Source organism: Pinus tabuliformis, chromosome 8 (assembly GCF_031772625.1).
Source record: "Pinus tabuliformis cultivar Carrire ecotype Pingquan chromosome 8, CPIR1, whole genome shotgun sequence".
NCBI lineage: Eukaryota > Viridiplantae > Streptophyta > Pinopsida > Pinales > Pinaceae > Pinus > Pinus tabuliformis.
In genome coordinates, this window is record NC_142294.1 from 1018651194 (window position 1) to 1018676221 (window position 25028).

The window sequence follows — 25028 nt, forward strand, 5'->3', positions numbered from 1 at the left end:
GAGATCTCTGGCTTTCCCAAGGGAAGTATCTTCATCAAAGGTGACATCACGACTTACTTCCACATCTCTTTGACTAGAAACATAGATTCTATATGCCATTGAATTTTCACTGTAACCAACGAATATACCTTTCTTCCTAGATGCTTCCAACTTATTCATTTTCTCTTTAGGCACATGAAAATATACAGGGCAACCAAATATTCTAAAATGAGAAATATCAGGTTTCTTACCAATGAAGACCTATTTGAATGTCTTGAAATCTAATGCTTGATGTGGGCTCCAATTTTGAACATACACAACAATGTTGGTAGCTTCTCCCAATAAGAACTTCGGTGAACCTTGATCATGGAGCACGACATGGGTGGCTTCCATGATTGTTCGATTCTTCCTTTCAACAACTTCATTTTGCCGAGGAGTGTATGGAATAGTTGTCTCCCTCTTAATGCCAACCTCTTTGCATTGAATTCATTTGATTCATATTCAGTTCCATTGTCGGTCTTCAATATTTTGATCTTCTTCCCTGTTTGATTTTCCACCAATGCTTTGAAAGAACAAAACCATTTGAACACTTCATCCTTCTTCTTTAAGAAATGGATCCATGTTTTGCATGAGAAGTCATCCACAAAGATTGCATAGTATAAGTATCCTCCCAACAATGTTATAGACAACATACCAGATAGGTCAGAATGGACCAATTGAAGAATATTGGTAGTCTTGCTTTCACTAAAGGGAATTGTCCCTTTGTATGTTTCCCAATTGCACAACCCTGACAAATTCCTTCATGGTTTATATTAAACTCGGGCATACTTGTGACCATCTTCCTTACTCTGGGTAAGGCTTTTGTAATGTAAGTGGGCAAACCTCCAGTGTCATAGATCAAATTGAAGAGAAGTATCGCTTGCCAAATTTCCCAAAGGATTTCCTCCCACTTGATATAGACCATCAACCCTAAATCTAAGAATAAATACATCTTTAGGGTTTCTTTGCCAAATACATACCTTTCCGTCAATGAATGCTACTTTGAAGCCTTTATCTTCCATCGTAGAAATAAACACCAGGTTCTTCAAATCGGGCACATACAATACTTCTTGTAGATGAATGGTTTTGACCTTGATTCAAGTGAAGAATTATAGCACCTATCCCTTTCATGGGGTAGGTAGCATTATCTCCAAGTATGATCTTCAAATTAGTCTTCTTTTCCACCAAATTTGAGAGGGCCTCCTTATACCCAGTGAAGTGCCTTGAGGCTCCACTATAAATCAACCAATGATCCAAAGTATCTGGAGGAGAGGCAGTAGATAGGGCAAAAATAAGATAAAACTCATCTTGTTTTTCTACAATGTTACTTTCATCATACCTGGAATTTCTTATCCTTTTGGGAGGTCAACCATTTCCATTTCGAGTAGCTAGAGCATTTCTCTTTCCTTTGTTGTTGAACCTATTGTTCCTTTGATTGTCATTGCCTTCGAAATTGTTGTGGTTGTTGTTGTCATCATCCCTTGGAGAATTCTTCTTGTGAGGAAATTCTCTAGCAAAGTGGTCGAACCCGTTGCAATTGTAGCACCTTCCTTTTCTTTTTTCTTTGAATCCCTTCTTGGATCATTGACCCTATCTTCTCGGACCAACATTATTCTTCCTCTTTGCATGAGTGGAGAAAGCAGTAGGTTCATTTCCATTTGAGGGCTTGTCTCTCTCCACCATCCTAGTCTCCTCTTGAGTTCATCTAGCCAATAATTCATTGAAACCAAGTATCATGTCATTGTTGAGAATGGTAGTGTTAAACACATCCCATGATCTTGAAAGACCTCCAAGTGTAATGAGAGTGAGCTCCCTATCAACAATAACTTCTCTAATAGATGGTCATTCTTTATTTGAGTTATTCCCATGAAGTAGGATTGGATAAACTCCCCCTTATCCATCTTGATATCATTCAACTTGTTTTTGAGAAAGAGAATTTGATTTACATTGTTCACTTTGAACATCCCAACTAGCATATCATATATCTCCTTAGAAGTTCCCAAATAAGAAATATAGGCAACCAAATTCTTTTGAATAGACTCAATATGAATTTTCTTTGCTTTGACCTCACCTTTTCTATACTTCATCTTAGCAACAATTGTTGCATTTGAAGGAGGCTCTACCACTTTTCTCTGCACATAGTCCAACACTTCATGCTCCTCCAAAGTCAGATCCAAAGTTATCTTCCATGCATGATAGTCAGATTTGTCATCGAGCTTGTCCTCGGTCTTGAAGAAAGATGTAGAGGCCATGGAGACTTGTCCAATATTCTTTATCCAACATATTTCTCTTAGTGATTTCTTTTCTCTCTCTTTCTTGGGCTTTGCCTTCACTCGAGCTCTGATGCCATGTTAATTTTAGTTAACAATGGTATGTTTTATGCTTTGCACACTTACTTCAATGTCCTTTAGCATTCCAATGACAATTTCCAATTTAGTTTTACAATAGCAATCACATTAACCATAAATCACGTTGACAATGAATGTAGATAGAACATGAACAATAAAAATGTAGAAGATTAGCCAAGACAAGAGGACACCAAATTTGGTGGATGCTAGGGAAAACCCTTTGATCAATTCTTCTTATTATTATATTAGATGTTCAACAGAGAGAGAGAGAGAGTACAAAATATCAAAATTGACTTGCCAAATCAAAGTCAAAACAACTCTATCAAATCTGCAGTCCACAATAGTCAAAAGTCAATGGTGGTCAACGCAATAACAAAACAGTCCACTTGGAGCTCAGTCAAAGGTAGTCAAACTCAACCTTCTGAAGTGGTCAAAGCCAACCCAAAACAGTCACAAAATTAGCAATCAAACCTGGTCAAACTCTTTGGCCAGGTCTGTTGTCAACCCTGTGATTGGTCTACGGTCAAAGTCAGCATAATGGCTTAGTTCTTGTGCCAATAGATGCGACATGCCAAAAACAAATTTAGTCACAAAAACAACAGTGAAAGGAGGTCAGATCACCCTTGGTCAACGTTGGTCAAACCTGCAACAATGTTTGAAATTCTGGCCCTATAATGCATCTTGCAATTTGTCCTTTTGCTGCCACAAGTGTGAGGAAGAGAGATGCTCAATAAGTTGTACGAACCAATCAAATGAGGAGAGAGAAGAATGTGTGAGATGAGATGATGTCAAATGAAGTTTGAGGTCTCTTCTATTTATATAAATCGTTGAGGATCAAGAGACATGTCAATTGGACTTCATGAGCCTACATGATGATGTGGCCGACCTTGTCAATTTACATGTGTGGAAATAAATTCAAAAACACATTTATGCTTGTCCAAATTTGATGATCTTTAGGTCGAAAAGAGGAATTCAATGCAATCATCATCTCCATCAAATGAGTTGTCCAAAGTTGAATTTGGCCCTAGTTGCCAATTTTAACAAATAGACATTATGAAGACTGAACCTAGTTACACATTTCAACACCTCTCTCATTTGTATTTCTAAGCCAAGTGATATATGCATTTTCCTAATAAAATGAATTTCCTAAGGGCAACTATCAAATACTAATCTACCTCTTCTGGTTAATTTTCTCTCTATAAGTCCTCTAGAAAACTCAACAAGTTGTAACAAAAATAAAGCAATGCCAACATTGCTAAAGCATTGCATGTAGAAGATTATTCACTGATATAAGGGAGCCAAGCTAATGGAGAAATTGAGAAAAACCAAAAATATAATTTGAGAAAACTTAGAGCACCCAGCTTTAGTAGAGCCATAGGTATAGCCTAAGCAAAACCAAAGCAAGCAATGTTAACAAAGTCAAAGATATACCATGAGAAAATCTCAAGAAGTAAGCCAGTAGAGAACCAAACTTGTGAAAGAGGTCAAAGTTAGCCTTTTGGTTCAGTGAAAATCGGTTAGCAATATAGCCCTCATCATAGTTCAAGCCCTACTAGGTGATACACTAGTGGTAGTGCTTGTGATTGTGCTTGCACTTGTGGATGCACGTTGATACACGATATCATTTGAGGCCAGCCACAAGTCTTGGACAACTTTGTTAGAATGGATACCCCCTACTTGTTACTTAGTCAATGACAACCACAGGGAATGGTGTTAATGGTTTCCATGCAATGTTAAATGTAGTCATGCTAGCCTATTCATAGTAATAAATAGTTAGTTCAAAAAACAAAACAAAAAGAATGTGAGGGAGAACAATGAAAGGAACCCTCATAACTAAATTGAGGGATTCCTATGTATTTACAAGTCCCTAAAAGACTCCAAAGCCACTTAGAAGCATTACCAAGAAACTATAAAAACATCACAATAGCTTGAGAGCCATAAGCAGAGGTGAAAACATTTTTAAGAATTGTAATGGAGCAACTTCTTAGTTTAGTCTAGAGTCTCTTGTCCTTAGAATGGATTTTTACTCTAGTTAAAGAAAACTGAGTCTTTTGTCCTTAGAATGGCTTTTTACTCCAGTTAAAGAAAACTATGTATTTTGTAGTTATGGATGTATGTGCTTGTGGTTATTTCTTTTCCATTGCAGATTAAAACAATTAAGCTAGCTCATTGATATATAGACACCAAGTTTGAAGTCACAATTATTAAGGCTTCCATGTTTGTCATTAGACTCTGTTTTGAGTGCTACTAGGTAGTTATGACTTCCTTGTTAGATATGGATCAAGGTTTGCACAATATGCACTAAGGTTGCATTGAAATGGGGTTAACATGATTTAGCATAGTGCCTCCAATGACACGGTGATAACTTGAATGATCAGTCACTAACCTACCTGGACAATGTGAAAACTAGAATTCTTTACAAAACAAAACATTATTATAGGAATGACTCAAAGTATAATAGAAAAAGCAAGAATTTGAAGTGTCCAATACTCCTAATTGCCAGGAATTTGTTGAGGGACCAAGGGTCAAAGATCCAATTTTAAAGGGAAGGCATCAACAAGTGATCCTACCTATAGTGTTGACAATATATCTATGTGTTCTTCTTTTGCAATGATAGTTTGGTATGCGCTACTAGCTAGTTGAAGTCTTGTAATTGTGCTTTGGCCCCCATGCATATAGATTCCAAAGAGTATATGCACCGAGATCTATGTTAGTGCATTATGCAATCTTCGGGGGGGTCATCATAATTGTGTTCACAGCTCACATGTGTAGTGTTCCTACAAATGCATTAAACAACTATTTAATATGTGTAGTATCTAGATTTAAAATTGAGTTCGGCTAAAAGCTTCATGCAATCTTTCATCAAAGTCATTCAAGGATCCAACAAGGTGCCATGATCAACATGTTATCAAAAGTTTGCAATAAATTTGTGCTCAATTTCATCAAATGGGGCTGGAGCAGGTTGTTATCCATCTCTAAGTTGAAGAATCCTCGTCCTCGCTAAATCCCAAATTTGGGTTTTTTCTATAGTTAAATCAGCTAAAATCAATTTTCAAGAGATAATATACAATTTACAATCAATCATACCATAATAAAAAGGTACCTACCTTTTAGTATTTTTAATGAGTATTATGCTTAACCTAATTTTTAGAATTTCATATATCGCTTTTGTTTATAAATATAGTTAAATATTTCAAAATATCAAACACATGCATATATTATTAGATATTAATAAATATCATCATATACCCATAAATAATGATTAGATCTTTCAAATTAATTAATATGATACAACGTAACATATATTATAAGGGCCATATGACCTCATCACCATGCAATTAATTGGTAGGGCTTATCCTAGTGTATATCTATAATACTAGTCGGTTATTTATTGAGGGCTGCCCATTGTAGAGAATCTCCATGCTATTGTTTTGGCACAAGTTATCAAGTCTCATTCGCTGGCACCTAGTTTTTTTAGATATAAACACAATGATTGTCTATGAGAGATTTTTCGGTGTAAATCACATGATATTTCATTTGTTGACGCGTTTCGAACCAATCAATGTGGTTCATCGTCAGGACAAGTTGAATGAACAAATTTCGCGTTGCATGTTAAATAGATAGAGCAGAACATCCAACGACTATTTGACCAGGTAACGACTATATTGACAACGGCTAGATTTGACTGGGAAACGGTTAGTTTGAAATGGATTAGGGTATAACCTTTAATTTAATTAAATAAGTTAATTCGGTTAGTTATATTCTTATTAAAATAAAAGTAAATGAACCATTTTATAAACTAATACTTATAAATATATATTAAAATAAATAAATTATAAGATAAATTAATTTAAATCAATAGTTAGTTATCCGAGTTATTATATCTAGATATTAGAGTAATTACTAGTGAGTTATAAAAGTTATTGAATATATAAATATTAGAATAATATATAAATAGTTAGTTATATTTTTATTAAAATAAATAAATAAATTTTAAATTAATAGTTATTTATAAAAGTTAATTAAATATATAAATATTAGAGTAATTTAAGGGTATGATATTAAAGTAATTATAATTATGATATTAGGGTAATTTATAATTATAAATATATAATAAATTAATAGTTAGTTATCAAAGTTATTATATCTAAATATTAGAGTAATTAATAGTTAGTTATAAAAGTTCTTAAATATATAAATATTAGAGTAATATATAAATAGTTAGTTATATTTTTATTAAAATGTAAATTAAAGGCATTGTTTCATACACTTATAAATATATATTAAAATAAATTAATTTTAAATTAGTAGTTATTTATAGAAGTTAATTAAATATATAAATATTAGAGTGATTTAAGGGTTAAAATTAGTATATTATCATAGATTAATTTTTGTTATTAGAATAAAACTAATAGCATAAATAAGTGCTATTACAATACCTCTAACAATATCAATCACACCTCAAAGAACAAAGGCCACAAGAAACGGGAAACAAGGGAAATAACTTAAAAGACAACAAGATAAAGCTAAACCTAGGGAGGGGAAGAATGGGAGAAAACGACTAGGAGGAGAGCGTTGGGACCCAACAACTGCTGATCTTCCAGCCATCCTCTCTATTGAGATTGTTCGGCCTTTTTTCAATCTCAAGGGCTTCCCTAAATTTCCGGTGATGGAAATGGGACACTCTAGCAATAACACTAGCCTCCTCAATACATACATGATGATTGGTTTTCTCCACATGTTCGGCTAAAGCAGAAGACTTGGTTCTCCTATGCTTAAGGTTAGTTGCGTGCTCACTAATCCTTTGATTAATGGAGCGACCAGTCTCACCAATATAGGGGGTTCCACATGAACAAGGAATAATATATACCTCTTTCATGTCCTTGGGGTCGATAGGATCCTTCACATATCTGAGGGACTTATGAATGGTGTTAAGAGGTCTAAAGGTCGAGGGGACATTATGCTTCTTAAGAATCCTCGTTATCTTATCCGTGGTCCCCTAAACAAACAGAAGATGGACACCAGGGATCCGTTCCTTCTTGTCTCTTTTAGTTAACGAATTCTTAGTTGCTTTGAGGAAAGCCTTCTGTCCCATGTGTCTACTATAACCGTTCTCAACAAAGACATTAAGGAGATGGGATTTCTCCTCCTCGAAGCTCTTTTCATCAGAGATCCTTAAGGCACGAGTAGCAAGGGTGTTGAGAACCCCCAACTTCTGAGCCGGGAAATGGTGGGAACTAGCATGAAGATACTGCTCCGTATGAGTTTTCTTACGAAACACTCGGTGGGAGAGGGAACCATCACTATTCTTAGAGATAAGAATATCAAGGAAAGGGAGGCAACCATCGACTTCTTGTTCCTTTGTGAACTTAATGGCCAAGGATTGACTATTGAGATGATCGAAGAAGAGATCTAACTCCTCTTGGCCATGAGACCAGATGACATTAGTGTCATCTACATATCTTTTCCAAAGCTTAGACAGGAGGCGGGCTAAGTTTAGATCCTTGGATTCAAAATCCTCCATAAAAATATTTGCAACAATAGGGGAAAGGGGTGAGCCCATGGCAACCCCACAGGTTTGCTCAAAGAACTCACCTTCAAAACTGAAAAAGGTCGAAGTGAGGCAGATCTCCACTAACCGAGCAGTATCAGGATCTGTTAGACGGTTGATTACTTCCATGGCCTCATTTATAGGGATGCAAGTGTACAGGGAAACAACATCAAAACTGACAAGAATGTCCCCAGAGTCCAGCTTAATGTCCTTGAGCTCCTCAATAAAAGAGGCCGAGTCTTTAACGAAGGACCCTGTACGACCAACTAAGGATTTAAGCTTCAAGGCAAGGAACTTAGCAAGAAGATAAAACCCTTAGTTCCTATATTCTTGCTAAGTTCCTTGCCTTGAAGCTTAAACCCTTAGTTGGTCGTACAGGGTCCTTCGTTAAAGACTCGGCCTCTTTTATTGAGGAGCTCAAGGACATTAAGCTGGACTCTGGGGACATTCCTGTCAGTTTTGATGTTGTTTCCCTGTACACTTGCATCCCTATAAATGAGGCCATGGAAGTAATCAACCGTCTAATAGATCCTGATACCACTCGATTAGTGGAGATCTGCCTCACTTCGACCTTTTTCAGTTTTGAAGGTGAGTTCTTTGAGTAAACCTGTGGGGTTGCCATGGGCTCACCCCTTTCCCCTGTTGTTGCAAATCTTTTTATGGAGGATTTTGAATCCAAGGCTCTAAACTCAACCCACCTCCTGCCTAAGCTTAGGAAAAGATATGTAAATGACACTAATGTCATCTGGTCTCATAGCCAAGAGGAGTTAGATCTCTTCTTCGATCATCTCAATAGTCAATCTCGGCTATTAAGTTCACAAAGGAACAAGCAGTTGATGGTTGCCTCCCTTTCCTTGATATTCTTATCTCTAAGAATAGTGATGGTTCCCTCTCCCACCGAGTGTTTCGTAAGAAAACTCATACGGAGTAGTATCTTCATGCTAGTTCCCACCATTTCCCGGCTCAGAAGTTGGGGGTTCTCAACACCCTTGCTACTCGTGCCTTAAGGATCTCTGATGAAAAGAGCTTCAAGGAGGAGAAATCCCATCTCCTTAATGTCTTTGTTGAGAATGGTTATAGTAGACACTTGGGACAGAAGGCTTTCCTCAACGCAACTAAGAATTCGTTAACTAAAAGAGACAAGAAGGAACATACCCTTGGTGTCCATCTTCCATTTGTTCAGGGGACCACAGATAAGATTGTGAGGATTCTTAAGAAGCATAATGTCCCCTCGACTTTTAGACCTCTTAACACCATTCGTAAGTCCCTCAGATCTGTGAAGGATCTTATCGACCCTAAGGACATGAAATGGGTATATATTATTCCTTGTTCATGTGGGACCCCCTATATTGGTGAGACTGGTCACTCCATTAATCAAAGGATTAGTGAGCACACAGCTGACCTTAAGCATAGGAGAACCAAGTCTTCTGCTTTAGCAGAACATGTGGAGAAAACCAATCATCATGTCTGTATCGAGGAGGCTAGTGTTATTGGTAGAGTGTCCCATTTCCATCACCAGAAATTTAGGGAAGCCCTTGAGATTGAAAAAAGGCCGAACAATCTCAATAGAGAGGATGGCTGGAAAATCAACAGTTGGGTCCCAGCCCTCTCCTCCTAGTCGTTTTCTTCCATTCTTCCCCTCCCTAGGTCTAGCTTTATCTTGTTGTCTTTTAAGTTATTTCCCTTGTTTCCCATTGCTTGTGGCCTTTGTTCTTTGAGGTGTGATTCATATTGTTAGAGGTCTTGTAATAGCACTTATTTGTTAGTTTTATTCTAATAACAAAAATTAATCTATGATAATATACTAATTTTAACCCTTAAATAAACTATTAATTAATTTTAAATATTAAAATATTCTTTCTAACCCTTAAATCACTCTAATATTTATATATTTAATTAACTTCTATAAATAACTATTAATTTAAAATTAATTTATCTTATAATTAATTAATTTTAATATATATATTTATAATTATAAGTGTATGAAACAGTCCCTTTAACTTGCATTTTAATAAAAATATAACTAACTATTTATATATTATTCTAATATATAAATTTAAGAACTTTTATAACTATTTATTAATTACTCTAATATTTAGATATAATAACTTTGATAACTAACTATTAATTTATTATATATTTATAATTATAAATTACTTTAATATCATAATTATAATTACTTTAATATCATACCCTTAAATTACTCTAATATTTATATATTCAATAACTTTTATAACTAACCAGTAATTACTCTAATATTTAGATATAATAATTTGGATAACTAACTATTAATTTAAATTAATTTATCTTATAATTTATTTATTTTAATATATATTTATAAGTATTAGTTTATAAAATGGTCCATTTACTTTTATTTTAATAAGAATATAACTAACCGAATTAACTTATTTAATTAAATTAAAGGTTATACCTCTAATCCGGTCCAAACTAACCGTTTCCTAGTCAAATCTAGCCATTGTCAATATAGCCATTACCTAGTCAAATAGCCCTTGGATGTTCTGCTCTATCTATTTAACATGCAAAGCGAGATCTGTTCATTCAACTTGCCCTGACGATGAACCACACTGGTTGGTTCGAAACGCGTCGACAAATGAAATATCATGTGATTTATGCCGAAAAATCTCTCATAAACTTATTATGGATCACAGAAGCCTCAGTTCAACAATGATTGTCTTACAATTCGATTGCCTCTATCAAGATTATTGTGAATTATATGCGGTATACAGAAATTCCCATACTCTTAGAACTTACAATATGTTGTTAATAACATACACTATCCAATTTAAAACCTAGAATATTCAGTGTGATAAGAAAATGGGAGAGCAATGAGAATGTGATCTACAGAATAGATCTACAGAATAGCTAGATATGTTACATGTGGCCACAAAAAATGCCCCGGATGTCAATGTTAATGGGATTACACTTTTAGGTTTCCTTTGGCCTCCGGCAAGTAGTATCTTTCAATGAAGCCAACATGTGATAATTAGTGAGTCTCTATGTCGTCTTTCAGTATAATAGTACACATTGCATTAGATTTGCTCCATCATGTATACTTTTAGAATAGTCAATATTTGTTGCCACGTAAAATATTTGCATAATCCTGCTGGGCTTGAGAGTATAGTATAGATCATGAAATATCCTGTTAGATATGCATAAACACTCCACAGATGACTAAAAGACTAACAAGAATGGATCCAGGTCCTGAAATCCAAGAAGAAAAGGTTCGCACCAAACCAAATAGATTACAAAATAAGATGCGCAGACTTTGGAGAACTTCATACCGACAGACAACAGTCTTTATGGCCTCACTACCGCAGCTGCTTCCTTAATTTGCTCAATTGTGAAGATGCCAAAAACAGAATCGTCTGTGACTGCATTGATAACTGCACTAGCCACGTCATCAACACTAACTGGAGGAGCTAAGAATAGGTCTGAACCTGGTAGAGAGCTTAAAACCCTTGTAAAATTTTCACTTGCAAGAAGAAACTTCTCTAATGGCTGGCCAATCAAATCAAGTGGTATCTCAAATCCATTAACTTTTCTCTTCCCATATATGAATCCAGGTCTTAACACGGTACCTTGACAAAATCATAATATTGTCGTTAAGAGAAACAAATAACATCACAAAATCACATAGCATAATGGAAACATTTTATTTGTAAATAAGGAAATGAATACATTGTTCTGCTACCTGAATTAGGATATTTCGAAAGGACCTCCGTCTCTGCTCGTCTCTTTCCACTGAAGTATCCCGAATTCAGTAAGAATGATGGAAGGTTATAATCATGTACTGAGATTAAAATAAACTTTGGGATTCCTGGAGTCCAGGGAAGTCAAGAACACATTATGTTTATAAACCCAACAATCAAATGACAAAAGCAATAACAAAGACTAGGATTGGAGAAGTTTAGGACACCTTGAAGACCTTGAAACTGCAAAATAAAAGAAATTTCAATTTTCAAGCCCCCCAAATTTTGTTGCCATAGACTGAAACCATTACAAAATTTAAATCTTATCAACTCCCAATAACACATAATAATAGTTGCGTGAATGTTTGGGCATTATTCTTCCTAGCTTAAATTTTCAGCACAATATCTAAGAAGATCAAGGACGTTACACATAACTTAAAGGGATATTCATAGTCTAGTACAACCAATAACATGCTATATACCAGAGGTTATTGCATCTCTACCAAGAAATTTAAAATTTTCAATTATAGGTGCAGTTTAAGTAGAATGTTAAACTGAAACCCATTGTCAAGCTCGTAGTGGCAATCACTTCTAAATATCAATCAACTAGATAAATAGGGCAAGTACTAACTATGACTTGTTCCACTTCAAGAGCAGATTTGTATAGCAGCAGTATTTATGCCCAAAATTCTGGTATCAGATGTAGTCAAACCATGTTGGATGCATTCCTCATCAAATGGAATATAATACAAAAGCACAAGATTTACTGAGGAGCAGAAAAATATAGATTTAAAAACAGCCGCTGACATGATTCAATGAAAAGCTCATTGACCAACATAGCAGGCCACTGAGTGATTCAAGTGCAAACAAAAGTTGTCACTTGTCAACTACAATTTATTTACCCAATTCTCAAAAACTAAAAGTGAATGTAATCAAGGTAATTTTTTCGATGAATCTTCCCCTAGAGGAGCTTATCATCCTCTTGAAAAGATAAGGCACCATGGAACCAAAAGTACCTAAGGTAAGTGCACAGAACATGAACAAGAGCTTGACATCTTATATAATTAGATTGTCTACAAAAAACACTTTCAATGGCAGAGGTATTTCAAGAATCAACAGTATTTATACATGTAATTTTAACTCTTAGCAACAAAATTCCTTCACAAGTCTTTGTAAGATATGGATGTTACTAGCTATTACCTTGAAATATTACAATAGAATTGTTAACCATTTGAGTAGCAAAGAGGCTAGGAGGTACTAGGTAGAGAATACCTTGTCAAGGCAACTGAACAAAAATATAATAATATAGGCAACTTGGGACACCTATTTCTATTGTAAATTAGTCATAAAAGTCATTTTCTTGCAGTATGACTTGGCTGTTTCCTAGACCAAAAATTTCTCCTGCACTAAAGACTGCCGGTAAGAACCCCCTTGGAACAACCTAGTGTTCGTGGGAGTGTCCCCCCATGGACTGCTTCCACCCCAAAAATATGCTCTGGCCAGGAGCATATGAGGAATGCTGCTAGGAACATGCTCTAGGGATTCCTAGTGCACTCCCCGCCACTAGGACACTCCCGGAGTAGGGAACCCAAACCCCGGGTGCTTTTGGGATGCTTCCTATGCACTCCTTGGCTCACCTAGATGCTCCTGTGGAAAGAGAAGAAATGAATGTTTTTTTCAATTTTCTTTTAAACGCGGAAACTAGTGGAGCTTTAGGGCTGGCAAACTCAAGGGAGAAACAAAAGCACTTCTCTCCGACTATTTTCTTCATTACATTCATCTTTGTGTGCTTTATATTGGAACGGGTGGCTCGATCTTCTTGTTAGATTTTGGGGAAGACAAACTTGCGAAAACTTGTAGGAGAGAATGAAGGCTACCATCCACTGCTGCAAATGGTTAGAAAGCTAAAGAGGTAAGACCAAGGCCCATTCTTTGTAGTTTTTTGTATATCCTTGTGCTATTTGTTTGTAGATTTTTCCTCTTCTCCTACTCTTTCCCATTCCTTTTCCCTCATTTTATTGCAAATTGTCCATCTAAAACTTCAAGAAAATAATTTTGTGGTTTATGGTTTCTTTTTCATTCTCGTGATCTTGGTGGGGATTCGGTATGAGAGGCAAGAAGAGGATAGTGGTCACTCTCACAGTGACCCATTATATAAAGATGAGGAAGATCTGGAAGGGGATGAAAGTGGAAATGAAGGTGGAAAAGCTTCATTCACACCCATGTGGAGGTTTGTGACAAAACTTGAGGTGGGGAAGGAAGTGGAATTGTTACCCACCAAAAGTGGGTAAAGCCTAGGAGAAAAAATTTCTCCTTTTTTGATCAGCTAGATAGCCAACAGCCTTATGATGATCCACATATAGTTTTACTTCAGAGCTCTCCACCTTTGCTCGGTCAACTCTCTCCCCCATGTGGCATACCTCTTGAAGGAGGGTGGGTCATCTATCAAAAGGTACACTAACCATTTCTGTAATCATGTGTTTTCATTAAATGTTTGGGGCATTCTAATAAGGATCATGGGTTAGGTGAGATAATTGACCACTATTTGATTGTACCCTTGTTCCCACACTTCACCTCGGAGATTATCTTTTGCCCCTAGTCCAATGTGATCTCCCCTGAGATCTTTTCTTTCCATTGTGTTGATTTGGGTAGCATCGGATGTGCTCTAGCCACGAAATTTGGTGGAGGTTGGGGCACATAAGATCTCCAATACCCATAAAGGGTTTGGACATATTCTAAACAGATCAGGAGATATTAAAATAATTAATATTTTTAATGGAGTTCCTAAGTCTAAACTTAGGGAAAACAAAATATTAATGTGTATTAATATGAATCTGTGTTAGAATGGTCCAAAAGTCATGGATCAAGCCAGATCTAATCTTAGCCGTTGGTTAGGGACTTAATCTCGGCCGTTGAGATGTCAACAGAAAAAGTATAAGTGGAGGCTTGAGGGGCACCTAGAGAACAGATTGAGAGATACTAGTTAGTTCAATTTCTGGAGCGGGATTTGCTGAGAAATTGAACCAGTGGTGTGGAGAGCAGTTAGGAGGCAGCGAGTACAAAATAGAGAGACAGGAATTCAGCATAGAAGAGGCAGATGCAGAGCCAGAGGAAGCCATGCAGAGGCAGTTAGACTGCGCAGAGCTAGAAGGGCTTGCGTCATCCACGTAGAGGCTGCAGGAGTGACACAGAAGCCCAGAGAGGCTGCGTAAAACCTCAGTAGGCTGATGCAGAGGGTTTCAGGCTGTAGCAGAGGTCAGTAGGGCCTACGCTGGGTTTAGAAAAGTGTTGGAAGTTTGTCTATCTGTGGGTAAGTTAGTTTGGCACCCTGTTGTACAAGAAAATTGCTGAATAATAAAATCCTCCCTTGCTGCACCGGTTTTCCCACATTGGGTTTTTCCAGGGACATGAGTCCAAAATAACTGTGTCAATGTATCCATATGTTTGTTGTTGTATTATGGTGTGATATTTGCAGCAGTATTTATTGTAATGTTTGTTGAAGTAATTTCATGAATAACTTATGATGAAATAAGTAGGAAAAATAAATCAATTGCTGCAGTGATAAAATTTTCACATGGTATCGGAGCAAGTAATCAGAGACAGAAAGGGAAAATTAGTTATGGGTCGAGACCACGATGCAGAGGCATCCACCTCAGGGGACTAACACAAATTTTCAGAAGATTGCACAAGAGAGAGAGATTTCGATTTCTCTATGTTGGCTTCCAGGTTGGAAGAAGAAGTGGCGTGCATGACTAGTGCTGCATCATTAGAAGTATGGTATATAGACGGTGGAACCTCGTGGCATGTGCTAGGATTGGGGATGAACTTACTTTCCGTGTCACACTTTCCGTGTCACAACTACAAGGCAAGGGCTATGACGTCTACTTCATTAAGGAAAAGGTATACATCAAACACCCGAGCTGCAAAAAGAAAGTGCAGATCGGGATCAAAAGTAATCGGTTGTACAAATTACAACTAGAATCTCCAATGGCACTAATAGGCAGTGATGCGGGGTTACCCGCGTATACCCATAATATGCATGTCAAATATGCATAAACTAATTTTCCCAGGACTTTTAACTCTCTATCGAGTCAAATCTTCCACCATCAATGGTTAAGGCCCCTTAATTAATTTCTTATGCGGAATGATTCCTTACAATAGCCCAGTCTTGATAAACCCATTCTTTCCTTTCTATCGGAAATCATTTACCCTCATAAACCTTTATTTAACCTTAAGCCGCATATATAATCAAACCCCTATCTATAACACTGTTATATTGGACTTAACATATAAAACCTTTATATCGCGCTTATTTCTATTATAATGTTTATATAATAGAAATAGTCTATAAGCATAGCTTTTCAGCTCAAAATACGGTCTTTGCACATTTAACGAGGCATCCCTTTATTGCTAATCGCAATCGGGGTTCTCTGCGAGTCTCATACTCCACATGACTCCTTCGCATCTGATATGCGATAACCTTTCGGAACTCAAATATAATAAACACGTTGTATAACCCTATCGGGTCCGCCTCATATCTCTTGTTGCATTCCTTTTTGCCGATACAACTCCAAGTAATAACTGCGATGCGATTGCTTTGCTGATCGCATCGGCATCGCCCATCGCACTTCCTTATGATCTGAGGTTTATTCACTTCTCCGAAATAACATTGCGATTAGATTCCCATCGTTGATCCTCTTCTCAGATCTAATGGTCTTTGTTCCATCGCTTAATCGCAATCGCTAAAGGCTTGAGGCCGGTTCGTTGCTCCTATTGCTTCCCTCTGATACAATATTTCATAACTCCATCATGCGACTTAATCCTGGCCGTTGATCGTAAAGATCCACGACTACTGAACACTAACGCTTCACTTCTCCGTCTGTCTCCTTGTATTTTATAACATTTTTCCAATGTTTCTCCGTGGTTCTTGGGTTTCTTCAAAGGTTTCCGTTGTTCGCTGTTTCCGTTGTGCGACTCTTCTTGGCTTAACCTCTCATGCTCCTTTGATCGATGTCATCCCAGATCATTTCTTGATCCTTTAATGGATTCAAAGATCCATTACAAACCACTGGCTCGTTCTTCTCCTCTGTGTTCCGCCTCAACTCTGTCTGCATACATAAACTATGCAAATCTTTGAATACATCAATCAATACTCGACTCACACACTTACACTTAGGATTGAATTCTCTGTATATAAATATAAAAACCAACAATTACATATTGACACTCTGTCTCTCTACCCTGATCTTCTAATTACAATGGTCTCTATTTACAATCTGCCCATAGGCTTAAATCCCACTCTAACTAGCTTAACCAGCTAATTATCTAACTCTCTAACCTCTGATTATGCCTTTAAGGCTTACATTTATACAAAAGGACTCTAAAACCAATTTCTGGTTTAGATCCATAATTTTTTCAACAAAATTCCTAAAATCTCTTCCTCACCCCTAAGGATCTTCTCTGATCCATAAAAATCATGAACTAACTCCTAATCTGAGTTGTACAATTAATTCTCAAATCCCTCAATCTCTTAACTATCCTAATTCTCTCATGTTCTCCTACATTCAAGAACATTTACAAATATGCCTCACCATATTCAATTAAATCCCTATTCTAGCTTCTCTTATTAAAATCACTCAAAGCATTAATAATTACATTAATCCACACTTAAGAGACCAACTCCCTTGGAAACACAATACCCCTATGTCTACTAAAATACAATGATTTTCCTTGAGCTGAATGTCCTACATTAAGCAGTCATGGGGACAAAGACTTGAATGAACTATGGCACAGAAGGATAGGTCACTTGCACCATGGAGCTCTGAGAATTCTCAGGAACATTGTAACAGGAGTTCCAGATCTGAGTACGGAACAAGATGATGTATGCAGGGGATACGCTCTAGGAAAGTATGCCAAGGCGACATTTCCTAGGAGCAACCACAGGGCCAAGAGTGTAGTAGGATTGGTACACTCAGATATCTACGAACCTATGTCCGTCAAAGCACTCAGCGGTGCGGAGTATTTCCTTACCTTCATTGATGACCACTCGAGGAAAACTTGGATCTATTTTCTAAAAACCAAGGACGAGGTTTTCTGTCGATTCAAGGAGTTCAAGGCTCTAGTGGAGAATCTGACAGGTAGGAAAATAAAAGTCTTGCGCTCAGATAATGGTGGAGAATATGTCAATAAGGACTTCACTGATTATTGCACTAAGGAGGGCATCAAAAGAGAGTGGACAACTCCCTACAATCCGGAGCAGAATGGATTGGCAGAAAGGAAAAACATGACTATTGTAGAAGCAGCTAGGGCCACGCTGTATGATCAGGATATGCCAAAATTCCTGTGGGCAAAAGCATGCAACATAACTGTCTACGTTCAAAACAGGACTCATCATCAGGCACTGGGCAAGATTACTCCAGAGAAAGTCTTCACTAGGAAGACACCTGAAGTCAGTCATTTCAGGATATTTGGGAGTTTGACATATTGTTGCATACCTGAAGAAAAGAGGAAGAAGTTGGATCAGACTGTAGAAAAGGGGTATCTGGCAAGATATAGCGAGAACGCTAAGGCATACAGGATCTATCTTCTAGAGAGCAGGAAGGTAGTAGTACGACGAGATGTAAAGTTCATGGAGGACATAGCTTTCAGAAGATCTCACGAAATTCCTTCCAGGGAGCAATCGAAAGAGGATCCGTTGGTCATGCCTCTTCAACCAACAGAAGTGAAGAATCCTTCCTTAGGTCAGAAAGATTCTTAGGATGAGGAAGAGGAGCGAACAGAAGCACCTGTTGGCAGAGGAAGAACCGGCAGGGAACTTCATCAGATTTTGCGTGATGCAGAAAACTTCATCGGAGAGCCAAGGAACAATGAAAGGAAGCGAAAAAAGCTAGTCAAGTATCAGGCGTTAGTAGCTCAGGATGGAGAGCCTGCCAGCTTCAAGGAGGCAACTCAGCATCAAGTCTGGCTAGATGCAATGGTGGAGGAGTATAACTCCATAATGGTAAACGATGTCTGGGAGGTGGTATCAAGGCCTCAAGATATATCTGTGGTAGGTTCAAGATGGATCTACACGATCAAATATGTTGCGGAAGATAGTATTGAAAAATACAAGGCCAGGTTTGTGGCTAAGGGGTATGCTCAAAAGGAAGGGATTGACTATGAGGAAACCTTCACCCCCATATCCAGGTATACATTTATTAGGACCGTGATATCTCTTACAACCCAGATGGGATGGGAGATCCATCAGATGGATGTCAAGACGACATTTCTAAACGGGGTAATAGAAGAAGTATACATTGAACAACGAGAGGGCTTTGAAACTCATGAGAATAAGTCTCATGTATGTAGTCTGAAGAAAGCTTTGTATGGGCTGAAGCAGGCACCAAGAGCGTGGTATGGTCGAATAGATGGCTACTTGTAGAAGATGGGGTTTGTCAAGAGTGACACATATCTGAATCTCTACTATCTGGTCGTAGAGAGCGAGCCACTTATCTTAGTATTATATGTGGATGATCTCTTCCTGACAGGATCATCTAGACTCATTGAAGACTGCAAGAAAAATCTAGCCACAAAGTTCGATATGAAGGATCTGAGACGAATGCACTATTTCCTAGGGTTGGAAGTTTGACAGCAGAAAGGAGAAAACTTCCTTGGGCAACGAAGGTATGCTAAAGAAATCCTTAAAAGGTTCGGAATGGGAGACTGTAGACCTATGGCTATGCCAATGATCACCAACTGGAAGAAGATTGATGCATCAGAAGACAAGGATGTCGATTCCACCCTATACCAACAGCTCATAGGGTCCCTGATGTATCTAGTCAATACCAAGCCAGATATTTGCTATGCTGTCAACACCCTCAGTCAGTTCATGGTGGAACCAAAGAGGGCTCACTAGGCAACAACCAAGCACGTTTTCAGGTATTTACAGGGAACAGTTGATTATGGGCTATTGTACAACAAGGGGAAGGATATCAGGTTGAGTGGATTTACTGATGCAGATTGGGCAGGAAGTTTAGTGGATCGGAAAAGTTCCTCTAGGTACTGTTTCAACATTGGATCAGGAATAACCTCCTGGTGCAGTAGGAAACAGAAGTTCGTGGCTCTGAGCTTCTTTGAGGCAAAATATATGGCAGAAAGCACAGCGTCGTGTGAGGCCATATGGCTTAGAACACTGTTGGTAAACCTATTTAGAAGAAATATGGAGGTGACCAGGATCATGTGTGATAATCAGAGGTGCATCAAACTCTCTGAGAATCTAGTATTTCATGGTAGGTCAAAGCATATTGATATCCGGTGTCACTTTGTCAGAGATTGTGTCCAACGAGGAGCTGTACAGTTGAGTTACACTCCTACAAGGGAACAAGTCGTAGATATCCTCACCAAGGCCCTTGGAAAGTCAAAATTTGACTACTTTAGGGAAAAGATGGGGATGGTAAAGAACCCCTTTCAGAAGTAGTGTGTTAGCAGCACGAATGAAGAGGGAGTTACAGCGCAGATGCAGTGTTGGGAGAAAGTACCAACAACAGCACAGATGTAGAGGAAGTTGCAATGCGGATGCAATGTTGGGAGAAAGGACTAGCAACATCACAGATGCAGAGGGACCTGTAGTACAGATGCAGCAGTAGCAGAGTCATGGGCAACAGTACAAGAGAAAGCAACGCAGAGGATGTTGGGCAGAAAGGCCTAGCATCAACACAGGTACCGATGCCGGATGATCAAAGTACTACTCAGTAAGGAGTATTGTTAGAGCACACTCCTCGCTAAGAGGGAGTGTTGATTTGGGGTAGCATCGGATGTGCTCTAGCCACGAAATTTGGTGGAGAGGTTGGGGCACATAATATCTCCAATACCTAGAAAGGGTTTGGGTAGATTCTAAACAGATCAGGAGATATTAAAATAATTAATATTTTTAATGGAGTCCCTAAGTCTAAACTTAGGGAAAATAAAATATTAATGTGTATTAATATGAATCTGTGTTAGAATGGTCCAAAAGACATGGATCAAGCCAGATCTAATCTAATCTTAGCCGTTGATTAGGGACTTAATCTCGGCCGTTGAGATGTCAACAGAAAAAGTATAAAAGGCTTGAGGGGCACTTGGAGAATAAACTGAGGGAGACCAGTCAGTTCAATTTCTAGAGCAGGGTTTGTTGAGAAATTGAACCAATGGTCTGGAGAGCAGTCAGGAGGTAGCAAGTACGAAACAGAGAGACGAGAGATCAACGCAAAAGAGGCAGGCGCAAAGCCAAAGGAAGCCACATAGAGGCAACAGAGACTGCGCAGAGCCAGAAGGGCTTGCGTGATCCACACAGAGGCTGCAAGAGTGAGGCAGAAGCCTAGAGAGGCTGCGCAGAGCCTTAGTAGGCTGACGCAAAGGGTTTCAGGCTGTAGCAGAGGTCAGTAGGGCCTATGCTGGGTTTAGAAAAGTGCTGGAAGTTTGTCTATCTGTGGGTGAGCTAGTTTGGCACCTTGTTGTACAAGAAAATTGCTGAATAATAAAATCCTCCCTTGCTGCACCGCTTTTCCCACATTGGGTTTTTCCGGGGATATTAGTCCAAAATAACTGTGTCAATGTGTGCATATGTTTGTTTCTGTATTACGATGTGATATCTACAACAATATTTATTTTAATGTTTGTTGAAGTAATTTCATGAATAACTTACGATGAAATAAGTAGGAAAAATAAATCAGTTGCTGCAGTGATAGAATTTTCACACATTGTTCACGAAAGGCACAAGTAGGAAGCATTGATTAATATAGTGTTCCCAAAGTGATTCTTACTTCCCATTTTCCACCTATCCCTGATATTCATTTCCATTCTTTGGGTTGATTGTCATTTGTCACGGTACAAACACCCTATATCCACATCTTTGAGCCATGGCCCAAAAACTTTTCCATGAGAGGTTGATGCAACAAAAAGAAAAATAAAAGCATATATGGCCACAATTAAATGAAAATCAAAATCAAAATCACAAAAGATGGTCGGGACCAATAATAAGCACATGGGAAAAGGCCTAACCTAAATCTACCTCGCTCATTAGCCATCACCCAATTCCTAAGCATCTCATGCTCTATCTAAATCAAAGGAACTTATAATGTCCCAACCTCGATGAGAAATAAACCGCTACATCTTTAAGGGGTATTTAGAGAGCACACAAAAAGTTGGTAACCCAAGCTATGCAAGAAATAAAAGAAAATGATTGAAGTAAAACGTGCACCAAAGGGGTGGAAAAAGAGGGCCAAGGAAAGGGGTAACTCAAGCCTCCATGATTGCTTCCTCTAATCATCATATACTCAATATGTTGGACCTCCTTCAATGGGAACTATTTACAGAGATTCCACCTATAGTGATACGGTACTTTGCACCCTTAAGCCTGCCTAATGCTTGTCACAAATAGTAGTGTTCACAACCTATCTAACCCACTCTCATGCATATGAAAGTAAAGGAAACATCAAGGAGAAAGAGTATGGTGCACCTTCTATTGGATAAGTCTTCACAGATCTTCGCTCCTGATTTCCCTACGTTAAATACCTACACACAGACAACAATCTACCATATCCATCTTCCTATAGTTCCCATTAGCATTAGCACGAAGCCAAAATCAAATACATTAACATTAAAAAATATTACATTGATTTGGTGGGGGAAGAATCAATTGTTTATATTACACCAAGGTGCACATTCATCGCTCCTCCGTAGCCTTGGTCCATGTTATTGTTCTCACAACTCATTTTCAAGGCGAACAATGTCTGTGGCTAATCGCAAGGAAGCCCACAAGTTCGTATTTTAGCAACACTTTGTTACATTACACTTTCCCCTTTTGTTCCATGGATAGCATTGCTTTTATAGAGAGCCTAGAGGAGTGATCACATTGAACCTAGACACTTTGTTGACCATGTTTGATATGGTCCTTCCATCCTTATCCTTGCAAAGCGATCAACTTTCACCCTATTTGCACTTATCCATTTGCATTGCCACTTCAATTCCCTTTTGCAGTGTAACAAGAGAACTATTGAGTCTTTGAGTCTGCCCTCTCAACTCATCTAGAGCATTGTTAGGCCTAACAACGTTGTCAACTAGTGTCTAAGAGGCATTGAAGGTACAAAAAATGGCTTTTTCTAAAGCTTCCGTGGACCAATTTCTACATCTCAACTTGCAACATGTTCTTCCCTAATTAGCCCAAGGGGGTGACATTTTGAGCTATAATAGATGTCCCTTAATGTATGAGGTCAAAAGAGAAATTGATGGCTGAAATAACAATAAAACCAGTGGGCTAGGTGGAGGCAAATAACCACAAACGTAGTGTTAGTTTTTGGTAGTTGCAGACAAGTGTTCTAGTCTTTATGGTGTCTATGAGGCCAGGGAACAAATTTTCTCCAATACCTAGAAAAGATTTCGTAAGAAAAACCTCAATTAGATTGATTAGCCAATTATTAAAAAAATTCCAAGTCAAACTTAGGAAAATTGGTTAATTAAATCAGATTAATTGAGGAAAATCGATTTTTCTCTAGAGACATCCGGAAAAGTCATTTGATGGGGTTGAGATGATCTTAGCCATCGATTGTGATTAGATCATGGTTGTTGATTGCTCAACAATATATTATAGAGCAAGTCGGTGGGGTTTGGAGAGACACACTTGAGTAGTTCGACTTACCTAGTTGCAATGATTAGCAAGGGCGTAGTTGAAGCGGAGGGAGACACCAACAACAAGGGTTTCAACAAAGAATTTGGGAGAAGATTTCCAGAGGATATTTCCACAGTAATTTCCAGTTTCTAGCAGCATGAAGGAGGTTGATTTTATCTATAGAAGAGGATGTCGAATTTAGTAGTGTGAGTAGCCAGATAGCCAATGCGAGTGACATAGAGGAACTCGATTTAGTGTGTTAGTGTCTGATCTATCGCCCAACGACAGAGTGAGTGGGTCAAGAGAAGTGTTGGAGGCAGTTTTACTTGCAGGGGCATTTTCCCAGAGGCTGAGCGAATTTTGCAAGGCAGCTAGTGCGCATTTCCAATCACCAGTGCGAGCTGCAAGAAGAGATGCGAGTAGGCTCGAAAAAGGTAGGCTTATTTTTGCAAAGCAAACTTGTGTTTCTAGATTTTTTTTTAGTGGAGAAAATTATATGTCGAAGCTTTGCCAGTATTAGGCAAGCAGTTGTATTTCTCAAATTGTTGAAGAATTAATAATATAAACTAGGGTTGTGGGGGAGCACCCCCAACCCCCCCTCTCGCTTCTGCTCCCAATTACCGCTCCAAGCAGGAGCGGCTCCAGAGCGCGCTTCCTAAAAAAAACGCTCCAAGCGGGAGCGGCTCCAGAGCGCGCTTCTTAAAAAAAAACGCTCCTTGCCTTTTCGGGAGCGTTTAGCTTTTTTTGCAGTAATGTCCCAAATGCAAGTTTTTTTCAAAGAAACAAATAAGTTTTGAGTGGGTCAGCTTAATGATCAAGCGTATGGCCTTAGTATTGATATGCGATTCATGGTAATGTTAAATTCTTAAAGTAAAAGGATGTTTGAGAGTGGTTTTGACCTCATTGGATTTCATATGGAGAAAGTAGAATTTTAGATTTCATTCAAAATCCAGCAAACTTATCAGTTTTTCAGGATTTCAGGATTGGGTATTGCAATGTTTCTATTGAATTTTGTCATGTATTAGGGTATGGAACTCGTATTTAATCAAGAGCACCAATCCCTCTATGTACCTTGATGTTAGTGACATTGGTTGTCGAACTCCTTTATGGCCATCCTAAAAATGTACGCATCACTCAAACAAAATCTTGACATGACATGCTATGCTTTGTCTATCTTATGTTAATGCTTAGAGGTGATATTAATAACAAAGATCCCTATACAGATCCAGAGGTAATGACAGATACCTCTAGATATTGATGCTTAGAGGGTGATATTAATGACAAAGATCCTGATTTTCCAACAAAACTAAAAAATTAGACATTTCTCGTGGTGGCAAGAGGTCCAAGCATAAGCAATGGATAATAGATTTACTTGTCTTTTCTAGTTTCTAGTAGTTTTTATAACTAGTGACTCTTTCATATTTATTATTATATTTTTTTAAACCATATATGACAATTTAAGTTTGAAGTTGGCAATTATAACTCATTAATAATGAATTATGAATATGATGCTTCATGAAAGTTGAAAGTTGTTTCATTTCATGTTAGATATTATTTGTTGTAATGGTTACACTTAGCTTACAAGTACAACTTTGGTGATCAATGATGATAAATGTTATATATTGAATTTTGAAAGCTTGAAACTTTAAGATTGATGAATCATGAGACTCAATATGTTGTACGTTATTATGTTACTAACTTGTGGACGTGGTTGATGAAGATTATAACTTCTAGATGATTGTTGTTACATGGTTCAATCTATGTTTTAATGTTTTTTA

At 37.8% G+C, this 25028-nt stretch overlaps 1 protein-coding gene across 5 annotated transcripts in view; it reads right to left on the reverse strand.

The window, feature by feature from the left end:
• LOC149238852 (NAD(P)-binding Rossmann-fold superfamily protein) overlaps nucleotides 1-25028 on the reverse strand; it is a 342556-nt gene that overhangs the window by 17963 nt on the left and 299565 nt on the right. For 3 of the 5 annotated variants that reach the window (XM_089373199.1, XM_089373197.1, XM_089373198.1), the window contains 2 exons: nucleotides 11630-11755; nucleotides 10759-11516 (listed from right to left, as the gene is read on the reverse strand). The exons of 1 other annotated variant lie outside the window; for it this stretch is intronic. In XM_089373199.1, the coding sequence (XP_089229325.1) occupies nucleotides 11236-11516; nucleotides 11630-11755 (407 nt within the window). In that variant the 3' untranslated portion in view covers nucleotides 10759-11235. Of the gene's footprint in view, nucleotides 1-10758; nucleotides 11517-11629; nucleotides 11756-25028 lie in introns of those variants that run through there. One more of the 5 variants, XM_089373200.1, reaches the window with a different exon arrangement.